General features: G+C 42.8%; 2 protein-coding genes across 3 annotated transcripts in view; one reads left to right on the top strand and one right to left on the bottom strand.

The window, feature by feature from the left end:
- Positions 1–3,696, bottom strand: part of LOC124648503 (putative E3 ubiquitin-protein ligase RING1a) — a 39,269-nt gene extending 35,573 nt beyond the window's left edge. The window contains exons 1-3 of the mRNA XM_047188260.1: positions 3,673–3,696; positions 3,507–3,579; positions 3,210–3,431 (exon numbers count right to left, since the gene is read on the bottom strand). Of these exons, the coding sequence (XP_047044216.1) occupies positions 3,210–3,431; positions 3,507–3,579; positions 3,673–3,696 (319 nt within the window). The remainder of the gene's footprint in view (positions 1–3,209; positions 3,432–3,506; positions 3,580–3,672) is intronic.
- Positions 3,697–19,329: 15,633 nt separating this feature from the next.
- Positions 19,330–23,994, top strand: LOC124707416 (zinc finger CCCH domain-containing protein 36-like). Of its 2 annotated transcripts, XR_007004853.1 has the most exons (6): positions 19,330–19,486; positions 21,635–21,821; positions 21,972–22,171; positions 22,277–23,601; positions 23,685–23,846; positions 23,937–23,994. XR_007004853.1 is itself a non-coding variant. In XM_047239073.1 (5 exons), the coding sequence occupies exons 1-5, from the start codon at positions 19,345–19,347 to the stop codon at positions 23,712–23,714; spliced, it is 1,884 nt and encodes a 627-aa protein (XP_047095029.1). In that variant the 5' UTR covers positions 19,330–19,344; the 3' UTR covers positions 23,715–23,994. The 2 variants fall into 2 exon arrangements, 1 of the variants encoding a protein (XP_047095029.1); XM_047239073.1 differs by having other exon boundaries at positions 23,685–23,994.
- Positions 23,995–24,374: the final 380 nt, after the last annotated feature.

Below are 24,374 nucleotides of genomic sequence, written 5' to 3'. Positions count from 1 at the left end.
TACACCCCCTATACGTGTGGGTCATCACTGGCCGACTTGGGACCACATGTCATAGTGTGCCTGTCCCACTAGGCCATGTAGAACTCATGTGGCCCTTCCCGGGGTGATGGGCCCACCGGTGTCCCTCTAGAATCTTCTAGAAGCTCCGGTCAAAACACCGAAACTTTTCCTGAACCCCGGAAGATGACTTCCATTATATGAATCTTATTCTCCGGACCATTACGGACCTCCTCGTGATGTCCTGGATCCCATCCGAGACTCCAAACAACATTTGGTCTCCATCTCATATTCCGAAGCTACTATACAACATCGAACCTTAAGCACGTCACCCTACGGTCCGTGAACTATGCGGACATGATCGAGACTCCTCTCCGACCAATAACCAATAGTGGTACCTAGAGATCCATAATGGCTCCCACACATTCAGCGATAACTTAGTGATCGATTGAACCATTAACATACGATACCGATTCCCTTTGTCATGCGATACTTTACTTGTCCGAGGTTCGATCATCGGTATCTCCATACCTAGTTCAACCTCGTTACCGACAAGTACTCTTTTCTCGTACCATGGTATGTCATCTCTTGTGACCTTGTCACATGCTTGCAAGCTAATTAGACGACATTCCACCGAGAGGGCCCAGAGTATATCTATCCGTCATCGGGATGAACAAATCCCACTCTTGATCCATATGCCTCAACTCATACTTTCCGAATACTCAATCCCATCTTTATAACCACCCATTTACGTAGTGGCGTTTGATGTAATCAAAGTACCCTTCCGGTGTAAGTGATTTACATGATCTACTATGTATCGAAAGCTTATAGCAAGTTGAACTTAATGACTCGATCTTATGCTATGCTTACTATGGGTGTGTGTCCATCACATCATTCACCTAATGATATGATCTTTTTATTAATAACATCCAATGTTCATGATCAGGAAACCATGATCATTTATTAATCAACAAGATAGTTAAACGAGAGGCTTACTAGGGACTCGGGTTGTTTACACAACACACATGTATTAATGTTTCCGGTTAATACAATTATAGCATGGGGTGTAAACATTTATCATGAACACTAAGATATAACAATAACTACTTTATTATTGCCTCTCGGGCATAACTCCAACACAAACATCATGTCAAAGTACTTATGGATATACTCTGTTAATTCTTAATACAAGATTGCATGAAGTTTTCCCTTTCTTGTGGAGTATAAGAGAGATATGTTGCATCATCTCTATGTTAGGACGTGATGCTGATGGCTCCCAAGTGCAGGAGATAAATTGTAGTACTTTTCAATAAGAAAGGTTGTTGAACCCAGGAGGAGCTGTAGGTATTGGTTAGCAAAGTTGACAAGAAAGCAATAATAATAAAGTAGCAGTTTCGGTGTTTTTGGTTGTATAGTTTGCAATAAAAATAAAGAGTAGAAAGTAAATAGCAAATAAGTAAATGCTCTCGATGAGAGAAAAGACAAATCCTCGATGTAGCAAGAGGAAAAGCTCAAGTGTGTGTGCTTATATGAGACTAAAGTTCCCGATGACCGCATGGATTCACTACCATTTGAGTTCTAAACAACACGATAAATATTTTGTCAAGTTTTATTCAATTAAGGGCGGAACCTAAGTTAGGTGCAGCCATAAATATGTGCAAATACACCCCTTATGGTGGGTCCTAGACCATTTTCACGAGCAAGTATATGAATCATTAATAGATAAATGTCCCACCATAGCCATAAGATCATTGGTCACCGACATAAACCCCTCTAATGCAACCCATAATATTGGAAGACGGTTTTTCTCATTGCGACCCTTCCAACACTAATGCATTACATTAAAGTGCAGCCCTATGAGCCCATATATGTGGAGTAATATACAGTCGATGTTCGCATAAAACCATCATAGAACAACATAAAAGATAGAAACTTGACCAAATACTCATTGCACATCATATAGAATCATAGCCAGATCATCATATGCCCTTAAGAACGTGGGGAACTACTCACAAATGTCAAACATGATATGGACCAGAGTAATAATGATTACAACAAAATCTGAATATATAATCTCCCAACCAAATAATGACAAAGTACCAATCACGAACATGCAATAGCACTAAAAACAATATCTGGGGTTCAATTCAACACAAACTATGTGATACATCTCAAACGTATCTATAATTTTTGATGCTCCATGCTTGTTTTACACCAATTTATATTTGTTTTGCTCATGCTTTGTTGCACTTTTATATATTTTCCGGCACTAACCTATTAACAAGATGCCACAGTTACGAGATTGCTCCATAACAATTACGGTTATTTTTTTCATCGACTGCAATTGCTGTCGTAGGTCAGCTATCTCCTGCCCCGCTAAGTGAAGACATGATGAAATGTCCAAGGAGGCACCGTCAGGTACTCTAGCGGAATGGGAGGTAGCAGGAGAAGTGTTGGAAGGACCAGCCCGAGTATAGTTGTCAAAAATCAACTGGAAGATAGGAAAATATCGACCTCAATCATTTGGCAAGACACATTTTTCATTCATAGTCAGAGCATATTACATCAACGAGTCTTTACAAAATACGTCTCATAGGGAGCCTACACAAATGGTTGGGAGTACCAAAAGCAGGTAGTATCTACAAAAAGGAAAACAAAAAGGAAGTGCAAGTTGATCTACCCGACCTCCGTTTGGGCATCGCTAGCAAAGGCGGAGGACTTCGGGTCAAGAAACGCGAAAAGCCTCTTCGAGTAAAGCTCAGCGTCTTTCACCAGAGCCTTCCACTTCTCGGAATTCAAACCCTTGGGAACGGCAGTCTTCACCCGGTCGACTTTTTGGCCGATGGCCGCTACAAGAGCGATGGTCCCTTCGACTCCAATCTTCAAGCTCGCTTGACGATAGGCTAAAGCTGGATCATCCTGTGCCAGAAAATGCTAGGCAAGCTGGGATAAAATTTTGGGTTGAGTATCCTTCGGGAAGAAGTGGGGGAAGACGCGCTTCAATGCATTTCGCGCAGAAAGTAAGCACTTGCGCGCTAGGTCGCAGTTGTGCTCAAGAATATCGAGAGTGTCCACGAGACGGTCATCCGATTCTTGGCTCAAAGTGTACTGATCACCCATTTTCCCTGCTGGGGAAAACCAGGACTTCGTCAACACCAAAGATAATTTTAGCACAAGGAAAAGCGGAAGGACAAAAGGAAAGATAGTATTACTTGAGAATCTTCGAGATTTCATCTCCAGGCGCGTGATTATATCATTCTCGCGCTCGACCTGCTTGGCCTCCTTGTCGCTCAAAGCATCTTCGGCGGCCTGAAGTCTTTGGCGAAGATCTTTGACGTCGACTGCATCCTTCTTAGCCCTCTTGCAAGCTTCCTTGCTGGCTTTGAGCTTAGCCTCCAGATCATCAGCGCGTTCCTCGGCACGACGCAACGCCTCTGGAAGGAAAAGATAAGATAGGATGCATAAACAAGATAAGAATATACAAAATGCAAAGAGCGTCAAAGCTTTACCTCTTAAAGTCACGGCCTCATCGCGCAACCCGATAAACCAGGAGTCCAAGTTGAACAACTGCTTCATCAAGGGCTGCAAAAAAGTTGACAATAAATAAATATAGTGCCAAGTACAAGATCTTTTGAGTTAAGCAAAAAAGGCGACAAACAGGAAAAGGCAACTTACGTCCTCAAGGAGAGGAGCCGACATACTCTCAGTAGCAAGCTCCTGTTTGCCAGCCGCCCCGGTTTTAGCTTTCTTCGGCTTCGGTGCTCGGGGATTGGGCACTAGCGCCGATGCTTGTGGATCAACTTGCGGGGGAGGCGACGTTTCTAGCGTAACACAATGATCCTACAAAAGGACCAACGTGTTGGAGGTGCTCGTGTTAGCTGGCCCATGAGCTTCGGGCTCCAATTCTTCGTCAGCTCTGTCAATATAGCAGCAAAATAAACATAAAGGAACTAAAATAAAGAAGATATAAAGAAACAAGAAAGAGCAAATTATGAGCTAACGACGCCGGTCATAGCGTAGGGGTGGAAGATTTCTTGATCTTCGGGAGAAGATTCTTCAGCGGCTGGTTCGGTGAGTTTGGATGCGTCGGAATCTTCTTCGTCATCGTCTCTCTCTTCCTATTGCCTTTCTTCGGAGAAGCAGCAGGAGGAGGAGAAACGGATTGAGCAGAGTGAGAGTGCTGCTCTGATTCTGAGTCTTTGTCAAAGAAACCCGCAGTTCTTTGAGATTCAGCGGGTTCGCTTTCAGAAACGGAGGACTCTTTCGAGTCGTCGTGAACAACGGCTCGCTCATCCACTTCACCACCTTTAGGCAGCGGAGGGACAGAGGAAATAATTTGGTGGTTCTGTAGACAAAAAAGTACGGGAAGGAAACATAAATCTATCAAAACACGAAGTAAACATAAGTGCAATAAAAAACAGGAATACAACTCGAAGGAAATTACTTACGTCAGGAAGGTCGTGGGAACCACTGAATGGTTCTACGCGGCAGGAAGAAGGGACTTTATGATTTTTTCTCAAGGAAGTGAAGCGGCGGACAAGTTTCTCCAAGTCCTTCAAAGGAAGCTCGATAGAGACTCTATCAGAATCTTCATCGCCCGAACACATACAAATGGGATTTTTTCGAGCTTGGAGAGGCCGAATTCGGATGCGCAGGAAGTGAGCAATAATCTGCACACCTGACAATTCCGCCCCATCTGTGTTCTGAAGCTCTTGGATGCACGCAATAAGAGCATCAGTGGCTGCCTTTTCTTCGGCCGAAGCCTCTGCATCCCAAGACTTGCACCTTTTAATATCTTTGGAAGCATCAAAGAGGGCAAGCCCATATTCCTAAGCATTTGTAGATTCGTCCTTGAAGTAAAGCCACTTTCTGCGTCAGCCTTGGACGGAGTCGGCGAACTTCACATCAAAATAGCCGACTTCTCGACGAACGCAGATGCAAACACCACCTACGTTGTAGATGACATTCTTCGAGCTGTTGCGTCAGAGGTAAAAGATGCGCTTTGATACGTCTCCGACGTATCGATAATTTGTTATGTTCCATGCCACATTATTGATGATATCTACATGTTTTATACACATTATATGTCGTATTTATGCATTTTCCGGCACTAACCTATTAACGAGATGCCGAAGAGCCGCTTGTCAGTTTTCCGCTGTTTTTGGTTTCGTAAATCCTAGTAAGGAAATATTCTCGGAATTGGACGAAATCAACGCCCAGGATCCTATTTTTGCACGAAGCTTCCGGAAGACCGAAGGGGAAAGGAAGTGGGGCCACGAGGCGCCGCCACAGCAGTGGCGGCGCGGCCCAGGTCTTGGCCGCGCGGCCCTGGTGTGTGGGGCCCTCGTGTGGCCCCCGCGTTGCCCTTCCGCCTACTTAAAGCCTTCGTCGCGAAATCCCCAAGCACTGGAGAGCCACGATACGGAAAACCTCATCGAGACGCCGCCGCCAATCCCATCTCGGGGATTCAGGAGATCGCCTCCCGGCACCCCGCCGGAGAGGGGAATCATCTCCCGGAGGACTCTTCACCGCCATGGTCGCCTCCGGAGTGATGAGTGAGTAGTTCACCCTCGGACTATGGGTCCATAGCGTAGCTAGATGGTCGTCTTCTCCTCATGTGCTTCATTGTCTGGATCTTGTGAGCTGCCTAACATGATCAAGATCATCTATCTCGTAATTCTATATGTTGTGTTTGTCGGGATCCGATGGATAGAGAATACTATGTTATGTTGATTATCAATCTATTACCTATGTTTTGTTTATGATCTTGCATGCTCTCCGTTATTAGTAGAGGCTCTGCCAAGTTTTTACTCTTAACTCCAAGAGGGAGTATTTATGCTCGATAGTGGGTTCATGCCTCCATTAAATATGGGACAAGGATGAAAGTTCTAAGGTTGTGGATGTGTTGTTGCCACTAGGGATAAAACATTGATGCTATGTCCGAGGATGTAGTTATTGATTACATTACGCACCATACTTAATGCAATTGTCTCGTTGTTTGCAACTTAATACCGGAAGGGGTTCGGATGATAACTCGAAGGTGGACTTTTTAGGCATAGATGCATGTCTGGATAGCGGTCTATGTACTTTGTCGTAATGCCCAATTAAATCTCACAATACTCATCATATCATGTATGTGCATGGTCATGCCCTCTCTATTTGTCAATTGCTCGATCGTAATTTGTTCACCCAACATGCTATTTATCTTATGGGAGAGACACCTCTAGTGAACTCGTGGACCCCGGTCCATTCTTTTACATTGAATACAATCTACCGCAATACTTGTTCTATCGTTTTCTGCAAACAATCATCATCCACACTATACATCTAATCCTTTGTTACAGACAGCTTCTGGAGATTGACAACCTCACTGCTTCGTTGGGGCAAAGTACTTTGGTTGTGTTGTGCAGTGTTCCACGTTGGCGCCGGAATCCCTGGTGTTGCGCCGCACTACATCTCGCCGTCATCAACCTTCAACGTGCTTCTTGGCTCCTCCTGGTTCGATAAACCTTGGTTTCTTTCTGAGGGAAAACTTGCCGCTGTACGCATCACACCTTCCTCTTGGAGTTCCCAACGGACGCGTGTTGTACGCGTATCACGCATATTTTCTGGCGCCGTTGCCGGGGAACTGAAGAAAAGCTACACCACAAAGATTTCTAACTCCCACGTCAACTACACGCCAGCAAAGATATTTTCTCGGCGCCGTTGCTGTGGGAGATCAAGACACGCTGCAAGGGGAGTCTCCACAATCCAATCTCTTTACTTTATTTTTGTCTTGCTTTATTTTATTTACTACTTTGTTTGCTGCATTATATCAAAACACAAAAAAATTAGTTGCTAGCTTTCCTTTATTTACTGTCTTGCACTCTATATCAAAAACACAAAAAAATTAGTTACTTGCATTTACTTTATCTAGTTTGCTTTATTTACTACTGCTAAAATGGCCACTCCTGAAAATACTAAGTTGTGTGACTTCACAACCACAAATAATAATGATTTCTTATGCACACCTATTGCTCCACCTGCCGCTACAGCAGAATTCTTTTAAATTAAACCTCGCTCTATCGAATCTTGTTATGCGAGAGCAATTTTCCGGTGTTAGTTCCGATGATGCCGCCGCCCATCTCAATAATTTTGTTGAATTGTGTGAAATGCAAAAGTATAAGGATGTAGATGGTGACATTATTAAATTAAAATTGTTTCCTTTCTCATTAAGAGCAAGAGCTAAAGATTGGTTGCTATCTCTGCCTAAGAATAGTATTGATTCATGGACTAAATGCAAAGATGCTTTTATTGGTAGATATTATCCCCCTGCTAAAATTATATCTTTGAGGAGTAGCATAATGAATTTTAAACAATTGGATAATGAGCATGTTGCACAAGCTTGGGAAAGAATGAAATCTTTGGTTAAAAATTGCCCAACCCATGGATCGACTACTTGGATGATCATCCAAACCTTTTATGCAGGATCGAACTTTTCTTCGCGGAACCTATTGGATTCAGCTGCTTGAGGTACCTTTATGTCCATCACTCTTGGTGAGGCAACAAAGCTTCTTGATAATATGATGATTAATTACTCTGAATGGCACACTGAAAGAGCTCCACAAGGTAAGAAGGTAAATTCCGTCGAAGAAATCTCTTCCTTGAGTGATAAGATTGATGCTATTATGTCTATGCTTGTGAATGATAGGACTAATGTTGATCCTAATAATGTTCCGTTAGCTTCATTGGTTGCCCAAGAAGAACATGTTGATGTAAACTTCATTAAAAATAATAATTTCAACAACAATGCTTATCTGAACAATTCTAGTAATAACTATAGGCCATATCCTTATAATAATGGTAACTGATTATGGTAATTCTTATGGGAATTCTTACAACAATAATAGGAACACACCCCTGGACTTGAAGCTATGCTTAAAGAATTTATTAGTACACAAACTGCTTTTAACAAATCTGTTGAGGAAAAGCTCAATAAAATTGATATTCTTGCTTCTAAGGTTGATAGTCTTGCCTCTGATGTTGATCTTTTAAAATTGAAAGTTATGCCTAATAAGGATATTGAAAATAAGATTGTTACTACAGCAAATGCCATCCAAGTTAGAATTAATGAGAATATAAGATTGATGGCCGAATTGCATGCTAGGTGGGAAAGAGAAGAAAATGAAAAACTTGCTAAAGAGAATAATGTAGCTAAAGTTTGGACTGTTACCACCACTAGTAATGTTAATGATTCACATGTTGCTGCACCTCCTACTATCAATGGTAAAATAATTGGTGTTGGCAATGCTACCACTTCTAACGCAAAGCCTGCAAAACTGCCGGAAACTGCTGAAACTGCCTGTGATAAAACTGCTGAAATTTTTACCAACATTGGGGATGATGATCCCATTACTTTAGATTATAATGGTTTGGATTTTGATGATTGCCACATCTCTGAAGTTATAAAGTTCTTACAAAAACTTGCTAAGAGTCCCAATGCTAGTGCTATAAACTTGGCTTTCACAAAACATATTACAAATGCTCTCATAAAAGCTAGAGAGGAGAAACTAAAACTTGAAACTTCTATTCCTAGAAAGCTAGAGGATGGTTTGGAGCCATCATTGATATGAAGGAAGGTAATATTAAATATCAATTTCCTCTCAAGAAAGGTATGGAACACTTCCCTAGAAAGAGAATGAAGTTACATTTTGATTCTATTATTAGAACAAGTTATGATGTTGATACTTCGTCTCTTGATAACACTTGATATACACTTTCTCGCCTAGCTGAAAGGCGTTAAAGAAAAGCGCTTATGGGAGACAACCCATGTTTTTACTACAGTACCTTTATTTTATATTTGAGTCTTGGAAGTTGTTACTACTGTAGCAACCTCTCCTTATCTTAGTTTTGCATTGTTGTGCCAAGTAAAGTCTTTGATAGTAAGGTTCATACTAGATTTGAATTACTGCGCAGAAACAGATTTCTTTGTTGTCACGAATTTCGACCTGCCTCTCTGTAGGTAGCTCGGAAAATTATGCCAATTTACGTTCGTGATCCTCAGATATGTACGCAACTTTCATTCAATTTGGGCATTTTCATTTGAGCAAGTCTGGTGCCTCAATAAAATCCATCTTTACGGACCGTTCTGTTTTGACAGATTCTGCCTTTTATTTCGCATCGCCTCTTTTGCTATGATGGATGAATTTCTTTGTTCCATTAATGTCCAGTAGCTTTGTGCAATGTCCAGAAGTGTTAAGAATCATTATGTCACCTCTGAACATGTGAATTTTTATTATGCACTAACCCTCTAATGAGTTGTTTCGAGTTTGGTGTGGAGGAAGTTTTCAAGGATCAAGAGAAGGAGATGATACAATATGATCAAGGAGAGTGAAAGCTCTAAGCTTGGGGATGCCCGGGTGGTTCACCCCTGCATATTTTAAGAAGACTCAAGCGTCTAAGCTTGGGGATGCCCAAGGCATCCCCTTCTTCATCGACAACATTATCAGGTTCCTCCCTTGAAACTATATTTTTATTCCATCACATCTTATGTGCTTTGCTTGGAGCGTCGGTTTGTTTTTATTTTTGTTTTGTTTGAATAAAATGGATCCTAGCATTCATTGTGTGGGAGAGAGACACGCTCCGCTGTTGCATATGGACAAATATGTCCTTAGGCTCTACTCATAGTATTCATGGCGAAGGTTGAATCTTCTTCGTTAAATTGTTATATGGTTGGAATCGGGAAATGCTACATGTAGTAATTCTAAAATGTCTTGAATAATTTGATACTTGGCAATTGTTGTGCTCATGTTTAAGCTCTTGCATCATATACTTTGCACCCATTAATGAAGAAATACATAGAGCTTGCTAAAATTTGGTTTGCATATTTGGTCTCTCTAAAGTCTAGATAATTTCTAGTATTGAGTTTGAACAACAAGGAAGACGGTGTAGAGTCTTATAATGTTTACAATGTGTCTTTTATGTGAGTTTTGCTGCACCGGTTCATCCTTGTGTTTGTTTCAAATAACCTTGCTAGCCTAAACCTTGTATCGAGAGGGAATACTTCTCATGCATCCAAAATCCTTGAGCCAACCACTATGCCATTTGTGTCCACCATACCTACCTACTACATGGTATTTCTCCGCCATTCCAAAGTAAATTGCTTGAGTGCTACCTTTAAATTTCCATCATTCGCCTTTGCAATATATAGCTCATGGGACAAATAGCTTAAAAACTATTGTGGTATTGAATATGTACTTATGCACTTTATCTCTTATTAAGTTGCTTGTTGTGCGATAACCATGTTTCGGGGACGCCATCAACTACTCTTTGTTGAATATCATGTGAGTTGCTATGCATGTCCGTCTTGTCACGAAGTAAGAGAGATCTACCACTTTAATGGTTAGAGCATGCATATTGTTAGAGAAGAACATTGGGCCGCTAACTAAAGCCATGAATCATGGTGGAAGTTTCAGTTTTGGACATATATCCTCAATCCCATATGAGAACACTAATTGTTGCTACATGCTTATGCATTAAAGAGGAGTCCATTATCTCGTTGTCCATGTTGTCCCGGTATGGATGTCTAAGTTGAGAATAATCAAAAGCGAGAAATCCAAAATGCGAGCTTTCTCCTTAGACCTTTGTACAGGCGGCATGGAGGTACCCCTTTGTGACACTTGGTTAAAACATGTGTATTGCGATGATCCGTTATTCCAAGCTAATTAGGACAAGGTGCGGGCACTATTAGTATACTATGCATGAGGCTTGCAACTTGTAAGATATAATTTACATGATACATATGCTTTATTACTACCGTTGACAAAATTGTTTCATGTTTTCAAAACCAAAGCTCTAGCACAAATATAGCAATCGATGCTTTCCTCTTTGAAGGACCTTTCTTTTACTTTTATGTTGAGTCGGTTCACCTATTTCTCTCCACCTCAAGAAGCAAACACTTGTGTGAACTGTGCATTGATTCCTACATACTTGCATATTGCACTTGTTATATTACTTTACATTGACAATTATCCATGAGATATACATGTTACAAGTTGAAAGCAACCGCTGAAACTTAATCTTCCTTTGTGTTGCTTCAATACCTTTACTTTGATTTATTGCTTTATGAGTTAACTCTTATGCAAGACTTATTGATGCTTGTCTTGAAGTACTATTCATGAAAAGTCGTTGCTTTATGATTCGAGTTGTTTACTCATGTCATTACCATTGTTTTGATCGCTGCATTCATTACATATGTTTACAATAGTATGATCAAGGTTATGATGGCATGTCACTCCGGAAATTATCTTTGTTATCGTTTACCTGCCGGGACGAGCGAGAACTAAGCTTGGGGATGCTGATACGTCTCCGACGTATCGATAATTTCTTATGTTCCATGCCACATTATTGATGATATCTACATGTTTTATACACATTATATGTCGTATTTATGCATTTTCCGGCACTAACCTATTAACGAGATGCCGAAGAGCCGATTGTCATGTTACTGCTGTTTTTGGTTTTAGAAATCCTAGTAAGGAAATATTCTCGGAATTGGACGAAATCAACGCCCGGGGTCCTATTTTTGCACGAAGCTTCCGGAAGACCGAAGGGGAAAGGAAGTGGGGCCACGAGGCGCCGCCACAACAGGGCGGCGCGGCCCGAGTCTTGGCCGCGCGGCCCGGTGTGTGGGGCCCTCGTGTGGCCCCCGCGTTGCCCTTCCGCCTACTTAAAGCCTTCGTCGCGAAATCCCCGGTACGGAGAGCCACGATACGGAAAACCTTACCGAGACGCCGCCGCCGCCAATCCCATCTCGGGGATTCGGGAGATCGCCTCCGGCACCTCGCCGGAGAGGGGAATCATCTCCCGGAGGACTCTTCACCGCCATGGTCGCCTCCGGAGTGATGAGTGAGTAGTTCACCCCTGGACTATGGGTCCATAGCGAGTAGCTAGATGGTTGTCTTCTCCTCATGTGCTTCATTGTCGGATCTTGTGAGCTGCCTAACATGATCAAGATCATCTATCTATAATTCTATATGTTGTGTTTGTCGGGATCCGATGGATAGAGAATACTATGTTATGTTGATTATCAATCTATTACCTATGTGTTGTTTATGATCTTGCATGCTCTCCGTTATTAGTAGAGGCTCGGCTAAGTTTTTACTCTTAACTCCAAGAGGGAGTATTTATGCTCGATAGTGGGTTCATGCCTCCATTAAATCCGGGACGGTGACGAGAAAGTTCTAAGGTTGTGGATGTGTTGTTGCCACTAGGGATAAAACATTGATGCTATGTCCGAGGATGTAGTTATTGATTACATTACGCACCATACTTAATGCAATTTTCTCGTTGTTTGCAACTTAATACTTGGAAGGGGTTCGGATGATAACCTCGAAGGTGGACTTTTAGGCATAGATGCATGCTTGGATAGCGGTCTATGTACTTTGTCGTAATGCCCAATTAAATCTCACAATACTCATCATATCATGTATGTGCATGGTCATGCCCTCTCTATTTGTCAATTGGTCGATCGTAATTTGTTTACCCAACATGCTATTTATCTTATGGGAGAGACACCTCTAGTGAGCTCGTGGACCCCGGTCCATTCTTTTACATTGAATACAATCTATCGCAATAGTTGTTCTACTGTTTTCTCGCAAACAATCATCATCCACACTATACATCTAATCCTTTGTTACTGACAAGCCGGTGAGATTGACAACCTCATCTGTTTCGTTGGGGCAAAGTACTTTGGTTGTGTTGTGCAGGTTCCACATTGGCGCCGGAATCCCTGGTGTTGCGCCGCACTACATCTCGCCGTCATCAACCTTCAACGTGCTTCTTGGCTCCTCCTGGTTCGATAAACCTTGGTTTCTTTCTGAGGGAAAACTTGCCGCTGTACGCATCACACCTTCCTCTTGGGGTTCCCAACGGACGCGTGCTGTACGCGTATCACGCTTCCATAGGCCCCAGTGAGGTTGGATGACCACGAAGCACTCGCAAATAGTGATGAAAATGGAGATGTGAAGGAGATAATTGGGGGTCAGCTGGTGCAGCTGGATCCCATAGATAAAAAGGAGGCCTCGGAGAAATTCGTGAACAGGAACAGAGAGGCCGTGAATGAGGAAGTCAACGAAGATTACCCGGTAACCGATAGGAGGATGGGGAGAACTCTCGTCTCCTGGCATCTGCATAGCTTCATTGTTGACTAGGCCCATCTTCTTCAGCATCTTCCTATCCTGCGCGGAAAGTTTTGACCTCTCCCATCTAGAGATCTTGGCCTTTTCCACGCGCTCTTCGGTGCCTGGAGCGCGGGTTTTGCACTGCTTGGTGCGCGGAGCAATGGCGGAAGGCACGGTGGAGAAAAGAGAGAAAGGAAGCAGAGTGCGGGCGCGAGATGCTCGAGGAGGAAGAAGAACAGAGAGAGAAGACGTGTGACGCAGCGAAGGGGAAAAGAGAGGAGTAGGGTAAGATCTTATAGAGGAAGATGATGAAGTTCATCCGTTGGATGAGAAAAGAGGAGATCCTGAGGTTTACACGTACTCATGGGGTAAATGGTCTTTTCACTCCGAATTTACTGCGAGAATGTTACTGCGCGCGTGTCGGGAATATCGGAGGACGTGCGCGTCCCACTTGCGCGACGTGGAGCGTGCAGAAGTTTGGACCCACAAAACAGCGGTACACCAAGAGTCATGTCTTTCCAAGACGGCGATATGTGGCTCTCGTCAGCATCGATGTCACAGTAAGGAAAACTTCGGGAGGTGAAGCAAAAAAATACCGGGCAGAAAACTTTGAGAGGTGGAGCAATATATAGTTAAGAAAAATATTCGAGAGCTTATGCCCAGATGCCAGCACCTGTTCATATGCTCGGGGGCTACTCTTATCAGAATTATTGTGCATATTTATGATAAGATGGAGACGTGAAAAGAAAAATATAGAGTTGATCGAAATAACAAAAGTTGAGCCTACAACCAAGTGCAAACACTCGGCTGTAGCCTTGGGGGCTACTCCCATCGGGAGCGCTGGTCGCGCACCTGATGAAATATGAAGAAGAAAAAGAAGAGAAAGTGACAAGTCAATATATAATTGCAAGCGAAGAACTCAATTCGTACATCTTCGAGTTACATATAACTCGTCATGTACTCCCATCGGGAGATCAAGATATAATCCCACGAGTCAACTCGAATAAATCAAGAATTCCATTAGCCGACAAAGGCACTCGACAAAATATTCTCAGAGCGCGTCTGCCGCGATAAAAACTCTGAATGCCATAACTCGAAAAAGATTACGAATGTAAGACCTCCAGGATTTGTCCTGTGTGCGTGGTATCGCACCCGAATGCGTTCTCCCACTTTATCTGTGTCAACATATGCGAAGAAAAATCCTAACGGACGCGTTAGATACTCGATAAAACACAATTGGGATTCGGTTCACGATAAGTCCTTAAGGGGCGTGTGTTGAATTATGCCAGTATTCCGAGTTCGAGTCTAGGGACTAGAGCTTAAAGTAGGTTTTTGCGGGTTTGCCACAAGAGCAGTTAACTAGTACCTGATCCGTCAGATGAACCAGCCCCATCTACCATCATCTTCGTACAAAATAGACATTGAGCAAAATGTTCATTATGATTCAAAAGTTTTATAAACATACGACTTGGTTTTACGATTGGGATTTTACTCGACTCTGCGATTCAAGCAAAATCTCGGGGGTTACTGACATAGGTATGCCGAATAAGACACCGGGGTTATCTGGAGAGGACGTGAAGCCCAAAGAACCCGAAGCTTTGAAGGCCCAGAAGCCTAGAGAACTTCGGATAAGGAAAGTAGAATAGGAAAGGCCCAATATGCCTCTCGCAGTTTGTAACTTACACGACACGAAAAGCCTCGGCTCCACCTCCTATATAAAGGGGAGCCGAGGGAAGAGAAAAGGACCGAATTTATTGTCAATACACCACCGTATTTTATGAGCCGAACACCTTTTCGGCTGAACCTTCGAGATCTACTTGCCCTCTACTTTCTATGAAACCCTAAGTCTACAATCTGTAGGCATTGACAAGTTAATCCCTTGTCACCTGACCCTTCTCGTGAGGTTCAGGTGCTCTAGATGCTTCTATTGATAAAATATTGACAACCCTAGAATCCTAGCTCCTTTTGACTTTGTTTAGGTCCATGAAAGCTAAAAATACATAAAATAGGGTTTTCTGTCCTACTTGGTTATAACCAAAATAAAGGGGACCATTGGTAAATCACAAAAAATCAATATAAAACATGGATATAAATCATATATGTTACAAATATGTGGGAAATATGTGTCAACAAACTACAAAGTTCATGCATGCATTTGACATGCATCATCGTCGAGGTACATAAAGTTCAGAGTTGCACGCACGGAGCGCTTGTGGGAGATGGAGAAGAGTCGGTATGCCTGCACTGTAAAGGATACATGACAAGGGCGGGTCGCTCCGGTGGAGGTGGCATGTTGGGTGCGGGACGATCTGGGAAAGGGAGCAGATCGGGGGACGTGGCGTTGCATCAAAGGGGGCAGGTCGGCGTGGGGTGCACCGACGAAGGAGGCAGGGTGGGTGTAGGGCGCATCGGCGAAAGGGGCAGGTTGGGGCGGGGAGACGAAGGAGGTAGGGTGGGTGCGGGTCACGTTGGCGAAGGAGGAAGGTCGTGGGTGGCGCGGTGTCTCACCGACGATGAGAAGGTGATGGGGGAGATACATTCGTGTGGGCCCGAAAGGCAGTGAGGGGACGATTGAACGAGGGAGGAGGCGCCCAAGGCCAGGAACCGGGGCGTCACACTGGGCCAGGGAGGGGACGCTGGAGGCAAGCAACCGGGTGACGCACTAGGGGAGATGGCCAGGGAAATTCGACGGGGGAGTCAAGGTCGTGGAAGACGACAATTCGGATGGGGGCTACGAGGTAGGTGGTTGGGTTTTTTTTATTCTTTACGTGGGGCAGGTGGGTTTGGTTCAGGTGGGTGATTTTCTATGAGTCAGTTCAGCCAGTTAGTTCAGGTGGGTTTCTATATAGCCATATAGGAACCTCTTAAGGGGTTCCTATTTAGTCCAACACTATATATACAAATATAAATAAATAAATAAATATAAACACTCGAGCACTTCCAATGCTGCCACTAATCACTTTGACAACCTCAGAGTGATTCCAATAGTTTCTCCCTTAATCATAAAATAAACTTCCGTAGCGGAACTATTCCGGGAAACTTCTCTCAACCACATACAATAAAGGGAACTCTCCATCTTAAGCGTGTGACCCGGCAGGTTCTCTAATGCATAGTCATGAGTCCGAACACCTTCGGATCAATATATAACCAACATTTGGACCTAAACGTTAGCGATGGCTCCTTTGCATACTCGAACATGTTATGCACGATATTTTGATAACAAAAGGCGAGACTTTGGTATTATCGTGAATTAAGTGTTTGACCACAATACATGTTAACCGCGACCCATATTAATTACTCTTTTCTCGTTTGGTTTATATTGATGATATCCTGTGATCATTATCACATGATGTGTGGGCAAACCCATGTTACCTTCACATCACAATACCAAGAAGGCCCAATCATTTATCTCCTTCTCCGGGATGAACAAATTCCATTCTTAAATCATTAAGCTCTCATATCTTCGGATTGGAGAAACTTGACCATCTAACAATAAATGAGCTAGTCATATTTAGAGGCAAGACTAGGAACTTTTCTTTCTTGTTTATCTCTCTACAGTCTACACATGTTTGTGAGCTTTTCTTCGACTCATATATGAGAAACACAATAGTTATAGCATAAAAGACAAATTTAATAATAAACATGGAGTTATAGATAATAAATAACTCTTATTATTATTGCCTCTAGGGCGCAACTCCTTGAATTCTCGAGTATGTGAGGGATATGCCTAGGTGCGGAGATCGCCACGTTAAAAAATTCGTCCTCGAGTCCTTCCACTTTGGCTCGGTGAGAACTTTCTAGATCCAATCCTTTTACTTGCATTTCCGTAGATATGGTCTTCGCTGGGGAGGACGATTTTTTGGGAGCGGTGTTTTGGAACATGGGTCCATATGCTCTCAATATTTTGAAATGCATCTTACATACATTTTAAATTTAAAAAAATTGAAACTAAAAGTTCGCACGTACATCTTCACGTGCTACGTGCTCATAAAGTCGTTTCATAAAAAATAGACTTATCATGTGACGTGTGTAAAAAAGACAAAATTCAGTGCTAAAAATAATGTTTTTCACAAGATAAACTTTCTCTTTTTTATATAGACCACACAAAATATTGGTTTTTCGTGAAACTTGACGAACGCACGTATATTATGAAGATGTACATGTAGAATTTTTTGTCCAAATTTTTCGATATTTCAAAATATAATTTTTTAGTAGAGAGAGCATACGCACCCGGGAGCCGAATTGAATTTCCGCGATTTTTTCTGCTACAAATCCCTATACTTCTATCTTTCTTTCACCTCATAGAGCCATTTTTCTTAGAAAAGTACCAAACCGAGGATATATGTAGTATATTTTAGGTCAAGGTGGAGCCAACAACGAATCACTAAAGTTGCTCGGACGTTGGAGGGGAGCGAGCGTCATGGGGGCTCCATTTCCGCTCCTGTGGTTCCAGCTCCCGGTTTCGTCTCGTACTCTTTACTATCCAAAAATATTGACGCTATATTTTCCCAAATTAACTAACCTCTGAAAAGTTCCTAAAATTATAAATAGGAAAAATAGGATTTTTATGTTCCTTGGGTTAGACACCAAAATAATAGGAGTTCATGGGAAGCCCATAAATCAGAGAACCACATAAGGCTGCAAGAAAACAAGCCCATGAGCGCAACATTGTCCCAACTCGGGAGTAAAGCAAGGTATACAAGCCACATTTGCAGCCAGTCATAAACATCAAATAGTAATCTAAACAATAGTTTCCCTAGCTGAAACCATCTCTTCTCCCTTCTTAGGAACTCGTTTGTTGAATTCATCCTCCGAGTGAGACAATTGTATCCTTGATTCCTACAATCCTAGATAATACAAAGTGTGAGGATCTAGCACAGGGTGGCACACGTAACACTCACATTGCCTTTTCTTGTGTGTGGCTTGCCTAGCATGTAGTCCATGTGCCTCATATCATGCCCTACCTGCATGTCCAACGGGGATGACCGTGGCCGAGATGGGTGCTAACTTCCAAGCTAGTTGTTAGTCATCTCACAATCACATGCTAGTATGTGCGGATTTGGATGATACGAAGGAAATTTATTGCTTAATATTATTTCTTAGGAATAGGATGTGTTTTAGTTCAGGTACATACATATACTTCGACGGTATTTTAAGTTATTAAGTGTTGGACTATCTCTAACGTATATGGACTAACCTAAATAGGATATAGTACGTTTTATTGCAAGTTTGAGGGCCATGACACCGATGGAACCCTACTGAATCCCCCCAACACCAAAGTATAATGGAAAATTCATATCGCTGTTCTTTATTTGATCAACCTAGCAAACCTTTGAGACAACGCTTTACCTTTCATCATATCAATGGGTGATCCTAGCTCCACACACCACTTAACATCATAAGCTTTATGCCCGCTATTCATGTGGTAATATAATATTCAATGCCATCATTCCTAAAAAGGAGGACCAGATGTATCGCAGATGCCCAATCGGCAAGAAAAGGTACATGGTGATTTGTTTGATCTTAGTTTCGTCCATCTAGCCTTCAATGGACCATATTTAAGGGTGTCTCCATGGTGGTGTGGACATGTGTAGACGACTACACTTTTCACCATGCCAACATTATACCAGGTGTTTCAAGAATTTATTTTTATCCGAATCCGCATCCGCTACTATCCGATCTGCATTCGGATTCAACAAACAAAAATTCAGTCGTATCCTTTCACATTCCTGCATATGTGCACAACCTTGTATTTATAGAATCAACAGTAGGACCCAACTTACAAATCAGTGTGGGCAAGTATACACAACTACAATCATAATGTTTGTGCTGTGCTCGGTCTTTGAAAGGACTTGACTCATTTGTGTGTTTCATGTCTTTTCATGTCATAGGTAATCGATGAAATCATGATTGTGCTCCAAAATATACCACCGGGTTCTCCGGATTTGGGGTAACGGACACCCAAGCGGCGCAGGCGGCACCGCGGCAGGCAGGCCCCCATATATAGGCGACTTGCTGCCGTGGCGATCCAAGTGCGAGACAGAGCAGACAGGCGAGGGCCAAGTAACTGAAGCGGCCGGCAAGGTTTTGCCCCCAATCCAACCATCCCCACCCACGCACATCGCCGCCGCCACTCCCTCCCTCCACCAAACCCCTGCCGCCGTCGCCGCAGCAGCGTAGCCTCCGGATGGCGAGCGCCTCCGGCCCCGTCGGCGGGTTGCGGAAGAAGGAGATCGCGGATGCGGAGATGGAGCCGCCGGAGGAGGCGGCGGGGCGGCCGGTGGGGCTGAAGAGGGCTAGGAACGCGGCAATCGGCAACGGCTCTTGCGGTATAACCAGCGCCCTGATCATCCTCTACATGCATGCTTTATCGGTTTCAATGCTGCTTGTACTTCTGGTTGTGCTGCGTGATTGCTTTGAGACGCCTAGATCTATGTAGGCAAGACTCGGATATGAGATCCAATAGGGAAAAGGCGCACCTTTTATGTGGTTGATTATGGATACTTGCTAGGTTGTGTGGAAGGAGTGCTTGGTAGGGTCTGGAGCTTCTAGTACAAGGCCAGAAATCCGACATACCGTTATGTAGGGTTTGGAGCTGTCGAACCGAGCCTTTAGTGCTTGCGCTATAGTAGCCTGTCCTGCGTGTTTATGGTACCGACACTGCTATTGGGTTATGATGAAGTATTGCTGCTGAGTATGGTTTGACTTGATGGCTTGTGTTGGTCTGTTTAAGATGCTGTAGGTACTCTTAGTTGCCATACAACGACAAGCTAAAGCGTGTTTGTCATGGTGTAGCAGCTGATGCAGTATCGCAGCAACTAGATGGTAGCTTGATGCTGCAGTACTATAGTAGAGCCAAGCATTCTGCAGTACTGCAGTGAAGTGATATGTCGTCGTGTTTGAGGCAGTTTGTTGTCGTTTGTGTATATATCGTCTAGATTACGCCATAGCGTGGATCTAGGGCAGTTGGTTGTGACGTTGCGTGACATAAGTGTAGACGAGTGGTTTAAAAACCCATCCTTCATGGCAGATTTAATGGTTGTGACGTTGCGTGACATAAGTGTAGATGAGTGGCTTTAAAACCCATCCTTCATGGAAGATTTAATGGTTTAGATTCCTTTTTTATCGCTTCGTTAACCAACGGCTTAACTTGGCAATTGTTGAGGCAAATCCTCAATTTGATAATTTCTTCGTAGGAGCGAAGAGTATTTGGTTGCCCCTCAAATCGACCATTTGGCAAATATGATGAAGTGTCCTGTGTCCTCTCGGCGCAATATGCGCCCTTGTGCTAATTTTGTGATTACTGCTTCTGAGGAAGGGCTGTCCAACTTGTTGCTCCAGATGAGTAAGGTTGGCCACTGGCCAGGCTTGGATACTGGTATGAAAGCATGGCAAGTTAAGAGTCATAGGTCCGTCTTGAGAAGTATTTTGATGTACATTTGATTAGTTTGTGCCTTAACCTCGTGATTCACAAATATAAGGATGAAATGGACAAGCCTATGGCCTTCGCCTTACAGCAGGAAAGACTTGTCATGGAATCATGAAAATTGTAGAGTGTGAAGTGTAATGTTGTCAACCTTAGTAGAAGAGGAAGAAAGACCTAGCTCAATTAGACCCCGCAGACCTTTCTATTATATAATAAGTTGTCTTCCTATAATTTCCTGTAACCTTTCCTAATTCTCTTCCTTCTGTTGTTGCAATAAGTACTTGTCCTTTCACTTGGACTCCCTGTGTCCCATCACTCTTTTGCCAACTTGAACTCCACAAACTCCAGAAACAGCTTGTCCAAGTGACTACTGCTCCTGTCCTTGTCCAATACATCCATAACATTTACAAACCAAATTTGACCTGTATCATGCTATCAGCTATGACTGACTGGTTTGTTTGACCTGTCCTTCGAGTTCGATCATATTTACTCATCATTGGTTCCGCCATGGTCGAGTTAATACCCTACACTGTTTTTATCTGGGACTATTATATCCAATATCCTGTGATTAAACTATCGCCTGTGTCCATTTATTGTTTGCTCAAAACTCAAATTTCCTGAAAATTAAAGCGTTTCAGCTTCTGTGCTTCGTTAAAACTGGAAATAAACACTGAAATCCCAAAGTCAAGAGTCGACATTAGTTGGTTCTGGAGCCAATCATAAGGATATTAAATCAAGTTTTGTTTCTTACATGGGAATTCTTGCGCTGAACGATTCTCAGTCAGTGATTTGATTTATGTAATGGTATAGCTGCTTTGCAGCCTGCTGGAATGAAAAAATCCTTTAGGTGAGATGGTCAACAGTATCGGGATTCAGCTATTTGGAGTGGTGAACAGTTTGTTTGAGATTTAAGTGTTTTAGCTGACTGGTAGAATATAGAATGGGTAACACAAATAGGTGAATATAGGTAGAATTCTTCTCTAAAGATCAGTGTGATGAATATGTTGTATATGTTGCAACTTGGATCTTATAGTAAACATACATTATTTAGGTTTTATTGGAGTGACTACTGCTGAGAAGAAACCAACACTGCAGCCTCATAACAATGTCAAATTTCTGAAGAAAGCTGCCAATGGCAATCTTCTACGTCCTGATATTGAAGCTACTTCTAAAACAGGAGGTCTTTATCTGCATGATACACATGGATCACAGAAACTGCCAGATTCCAATGCTTTGAGGTACATCCATTATTCTTGCTGCTCTTGTGTGCACTAGGAATTTTAAACCTTCGAACAGTATTTCCATCTTTTCTGTCGTGTTTGCCACTCTTTTACTTACTTAAACAATCATTTGGTTCACTAATTCACTAAACCTATTTTACAACCTAGATTTAGTAGCTCATCTCCTGTTGGAGATCTGAGGAGCAAAACCAAAACCCCTATATGTACCTTTTACGCTCAAGGCCATTGCAAGAGAGGAAAGAAGTGCGCTTTTCGTCATGAAAGAGAGGGTCCTGGTTTTGGTAACCTGCGGAGTGAAGAAGAAAAGGCTGGTTCACTTGCACCAGTTGGTACTGGAAAACATAGAGGTATGAGCTTTTTATATAGGATAATCTTTAAAAATATCTTGCAGCCACAAACTTTTGATTGCTCCGTAAATCTAAGGACTTCTGGTTGCTCCCATCCGTGCTCAGGGTCTGAAGAAGGATCTGAAGCACAAGGTTCATCCAATTTGAAAGATCCACACTTCGAGAACTTTGCTGCTTCGTCGAAACATGGGCTATATAGGACCCTCATTCATTCTTATGGCGAAGATCATAGGGTGGTGGCACATAACTCGCCGACTCCTAAGGTTTCAGAAGAGAGGTCTTGCAGAACTGATGATTTATGGACTGCAAAGCCTACCCCTCCTGTAAATGAGCTGGTGCAGATCCCAATAGTTCAAGAGAAGAATCATGAACCTTACTTCATGGGACGCCATGCTAGTTTGCCTTCTGATAGCTACTTCGATTGTAGGGGAACCTTACCCAGATTGCATTTAGATGGAGGAAAGCTGCTGTCAGATGCTGCCAAAGCAAGCAGCCTAAGTGATTCTCATATATCAGGAACTTACCTTGAAGTGCACCCGGTACATCCTGATTATCGGTATCGACAGTCTGACTATCTCCAAAGGTCAAGCCTTGCCTCATACAGTTCAAATGGTATAACAGGGTTCAGAAATCCGGTCCACAATAGCTCTGATTATTCCCTGGGTAGTCAACCTTTCCGAGCAACTGCTCACCTAGGAATGCCATCCCTCCATCAGTTAACACCTGGTATCGAGAAGGTTGGTCTCCATAAAGATGTTATATTTGACAAGGGCTGTGGTACATCTAGGCCTGCTTTACTTGGAAGCAGTTCACCTCAACCTGGGCAACTTTCCCCAATCAAGGACGAGCCTTGGATAACTTCAGTGCCTTTTGTACCTCTTGTTGATTTTCCTGGCAGCACATCACCTTCATATAGTCAATATGACCCGCTTGTTGACAGTATGAACCTTTCCAAAGTTAAAGGTATTAATATTCTCAAGTCCTCGAACATATCTTGCAGCACTTCAAGTCAGCACACTACTGGGAATGTTGTTATAGATGGAGATACCAACAAGCCAATGAATTACGATGACAAGTTGGCAAGGAACATGTCAGCCAAAGGGTCAAATGAGTTTGCAGGCCTTGTTGCACCTGATAGGGAACGCTCTGGTCTGGATGGTGATACTATGGTGAAAGCTTCTGAAAGAGAAGATGCAGCAATTACTGAGAAAACAAGAGATTTTCGTTTTCATTTGGCAGAACATGTGAAGGAGTTGCTGAAACCATTTTGGAAAGAAGGCAATCTGAACAAAGATGCTCATAAACTGATAGTGAAAAAATCCGTCGATAAAGTTCTTGCTTCAGTTGAGCTGCATCAAGTACCAGCTACTAAAGAATTGATAACTGATTATATAACCATGGCTGGAACAAAGATTGAAAAACTTGTGAAGGTAAAACTTGAATATGCACTTCAATGACACACACAACCGTTAATCTTCCTATGATTGATTCCTGTCTATTTCTTTCCTCACAGGCATATGTTGATAAGCATCGTACGAAATGAGATCCAAATTATGAGCTACACCACCATAGACATGGGGTTTCAGCCAGATGCCTTTCCAATGTGATCAATCTACAGTGCAATGTTGTTAGACCCGATCAGTTTTTGTGGGCATAGTAGATATTTCCTAGTAAGGTATTCTGTTGCATGACCCTGGCTGGTTTGTAGACTTAGTCTAGACTCTGTAGTAGTACTTAATATGGTGAATTTGATGTCTGCCTGTAGATGAAATAATGTCTGCTGCAGCAGATCTAGAATCTTAACTGCATGTGCGGTTAGTATATGGAGTGATAGTATTATATTGTTCAATCTGTTTGAAGTGCAATGTGTTGTTATCCATTCTGTTTGGTGAAGTATCATCTTAAACGCAATGTCTACATAACCCATTGCCTTTTGAATTTTGATTGAGGGAGATGAGCACGACTAGGGAGAGTGTTCCCTTACCGTGCGATGGTGCTAGCATGACGCCAACGCGTCACACAATAGCATACCATCCTAGCTCGGGTTGCTCAGCACATGTGATACCTTGCCGCGCTTGCACCCACCCGCCTCGTGTGCGCTTTGTACTATTCAAGTAAAACAACACATGTACAAGTAGTCAAGTGCAAAATTGTGCCTTGCCTATCGACCCAACCGACGCAGTGCACTGCTAACGAGAAGGCA

Source organism: Lolium rigidum, chromosome 4, assembly GCF_022539505.1.
Source record: "Lolium rigidum isolate FL_2022 chromosome 4, APGP_CSIRO_Lrig_0.1, whole genome shotgun sequence".
Classification (NCBI taxonomy): domain Eukaryota; kingdom Viridiplantae; phylum Streptophyta; class Magnoliopsida; order Poales; family Poaceae; genus Lolium; species Lolium rigidum.
This window is presented reverse-complemented; position numbering and strand designations above follow the sequence as displayed.

What these genes read in the sequence shown, in the direction of transcription:
- LOC124707416 (XM_047239073.1), top strand. Translation starts at nt 19,345, where the DNA reads ATGGCGAGCGCCTCCGGCCCCGTCGGCGGGTTGCGGAAGAAGGAGATC. An exon ending in AATCGGCAACGGCTCTTGCG is followed by an intron (nt 19,487 to 21,634) that starts GTATAACCAGCG and finishes TACATTATTTAG; the next exon opens with GTTTTATTGGAGTGACTACT. An exon ending in TGGTACTGGAAAACATAGAG is followed by an intron (nt 22,172 to 22,276) that starts GTATGAGCTTTT and finishes ATCCGTGCTCAG; the next exon opens with GGTCTGAAGAAGGATCTGAA.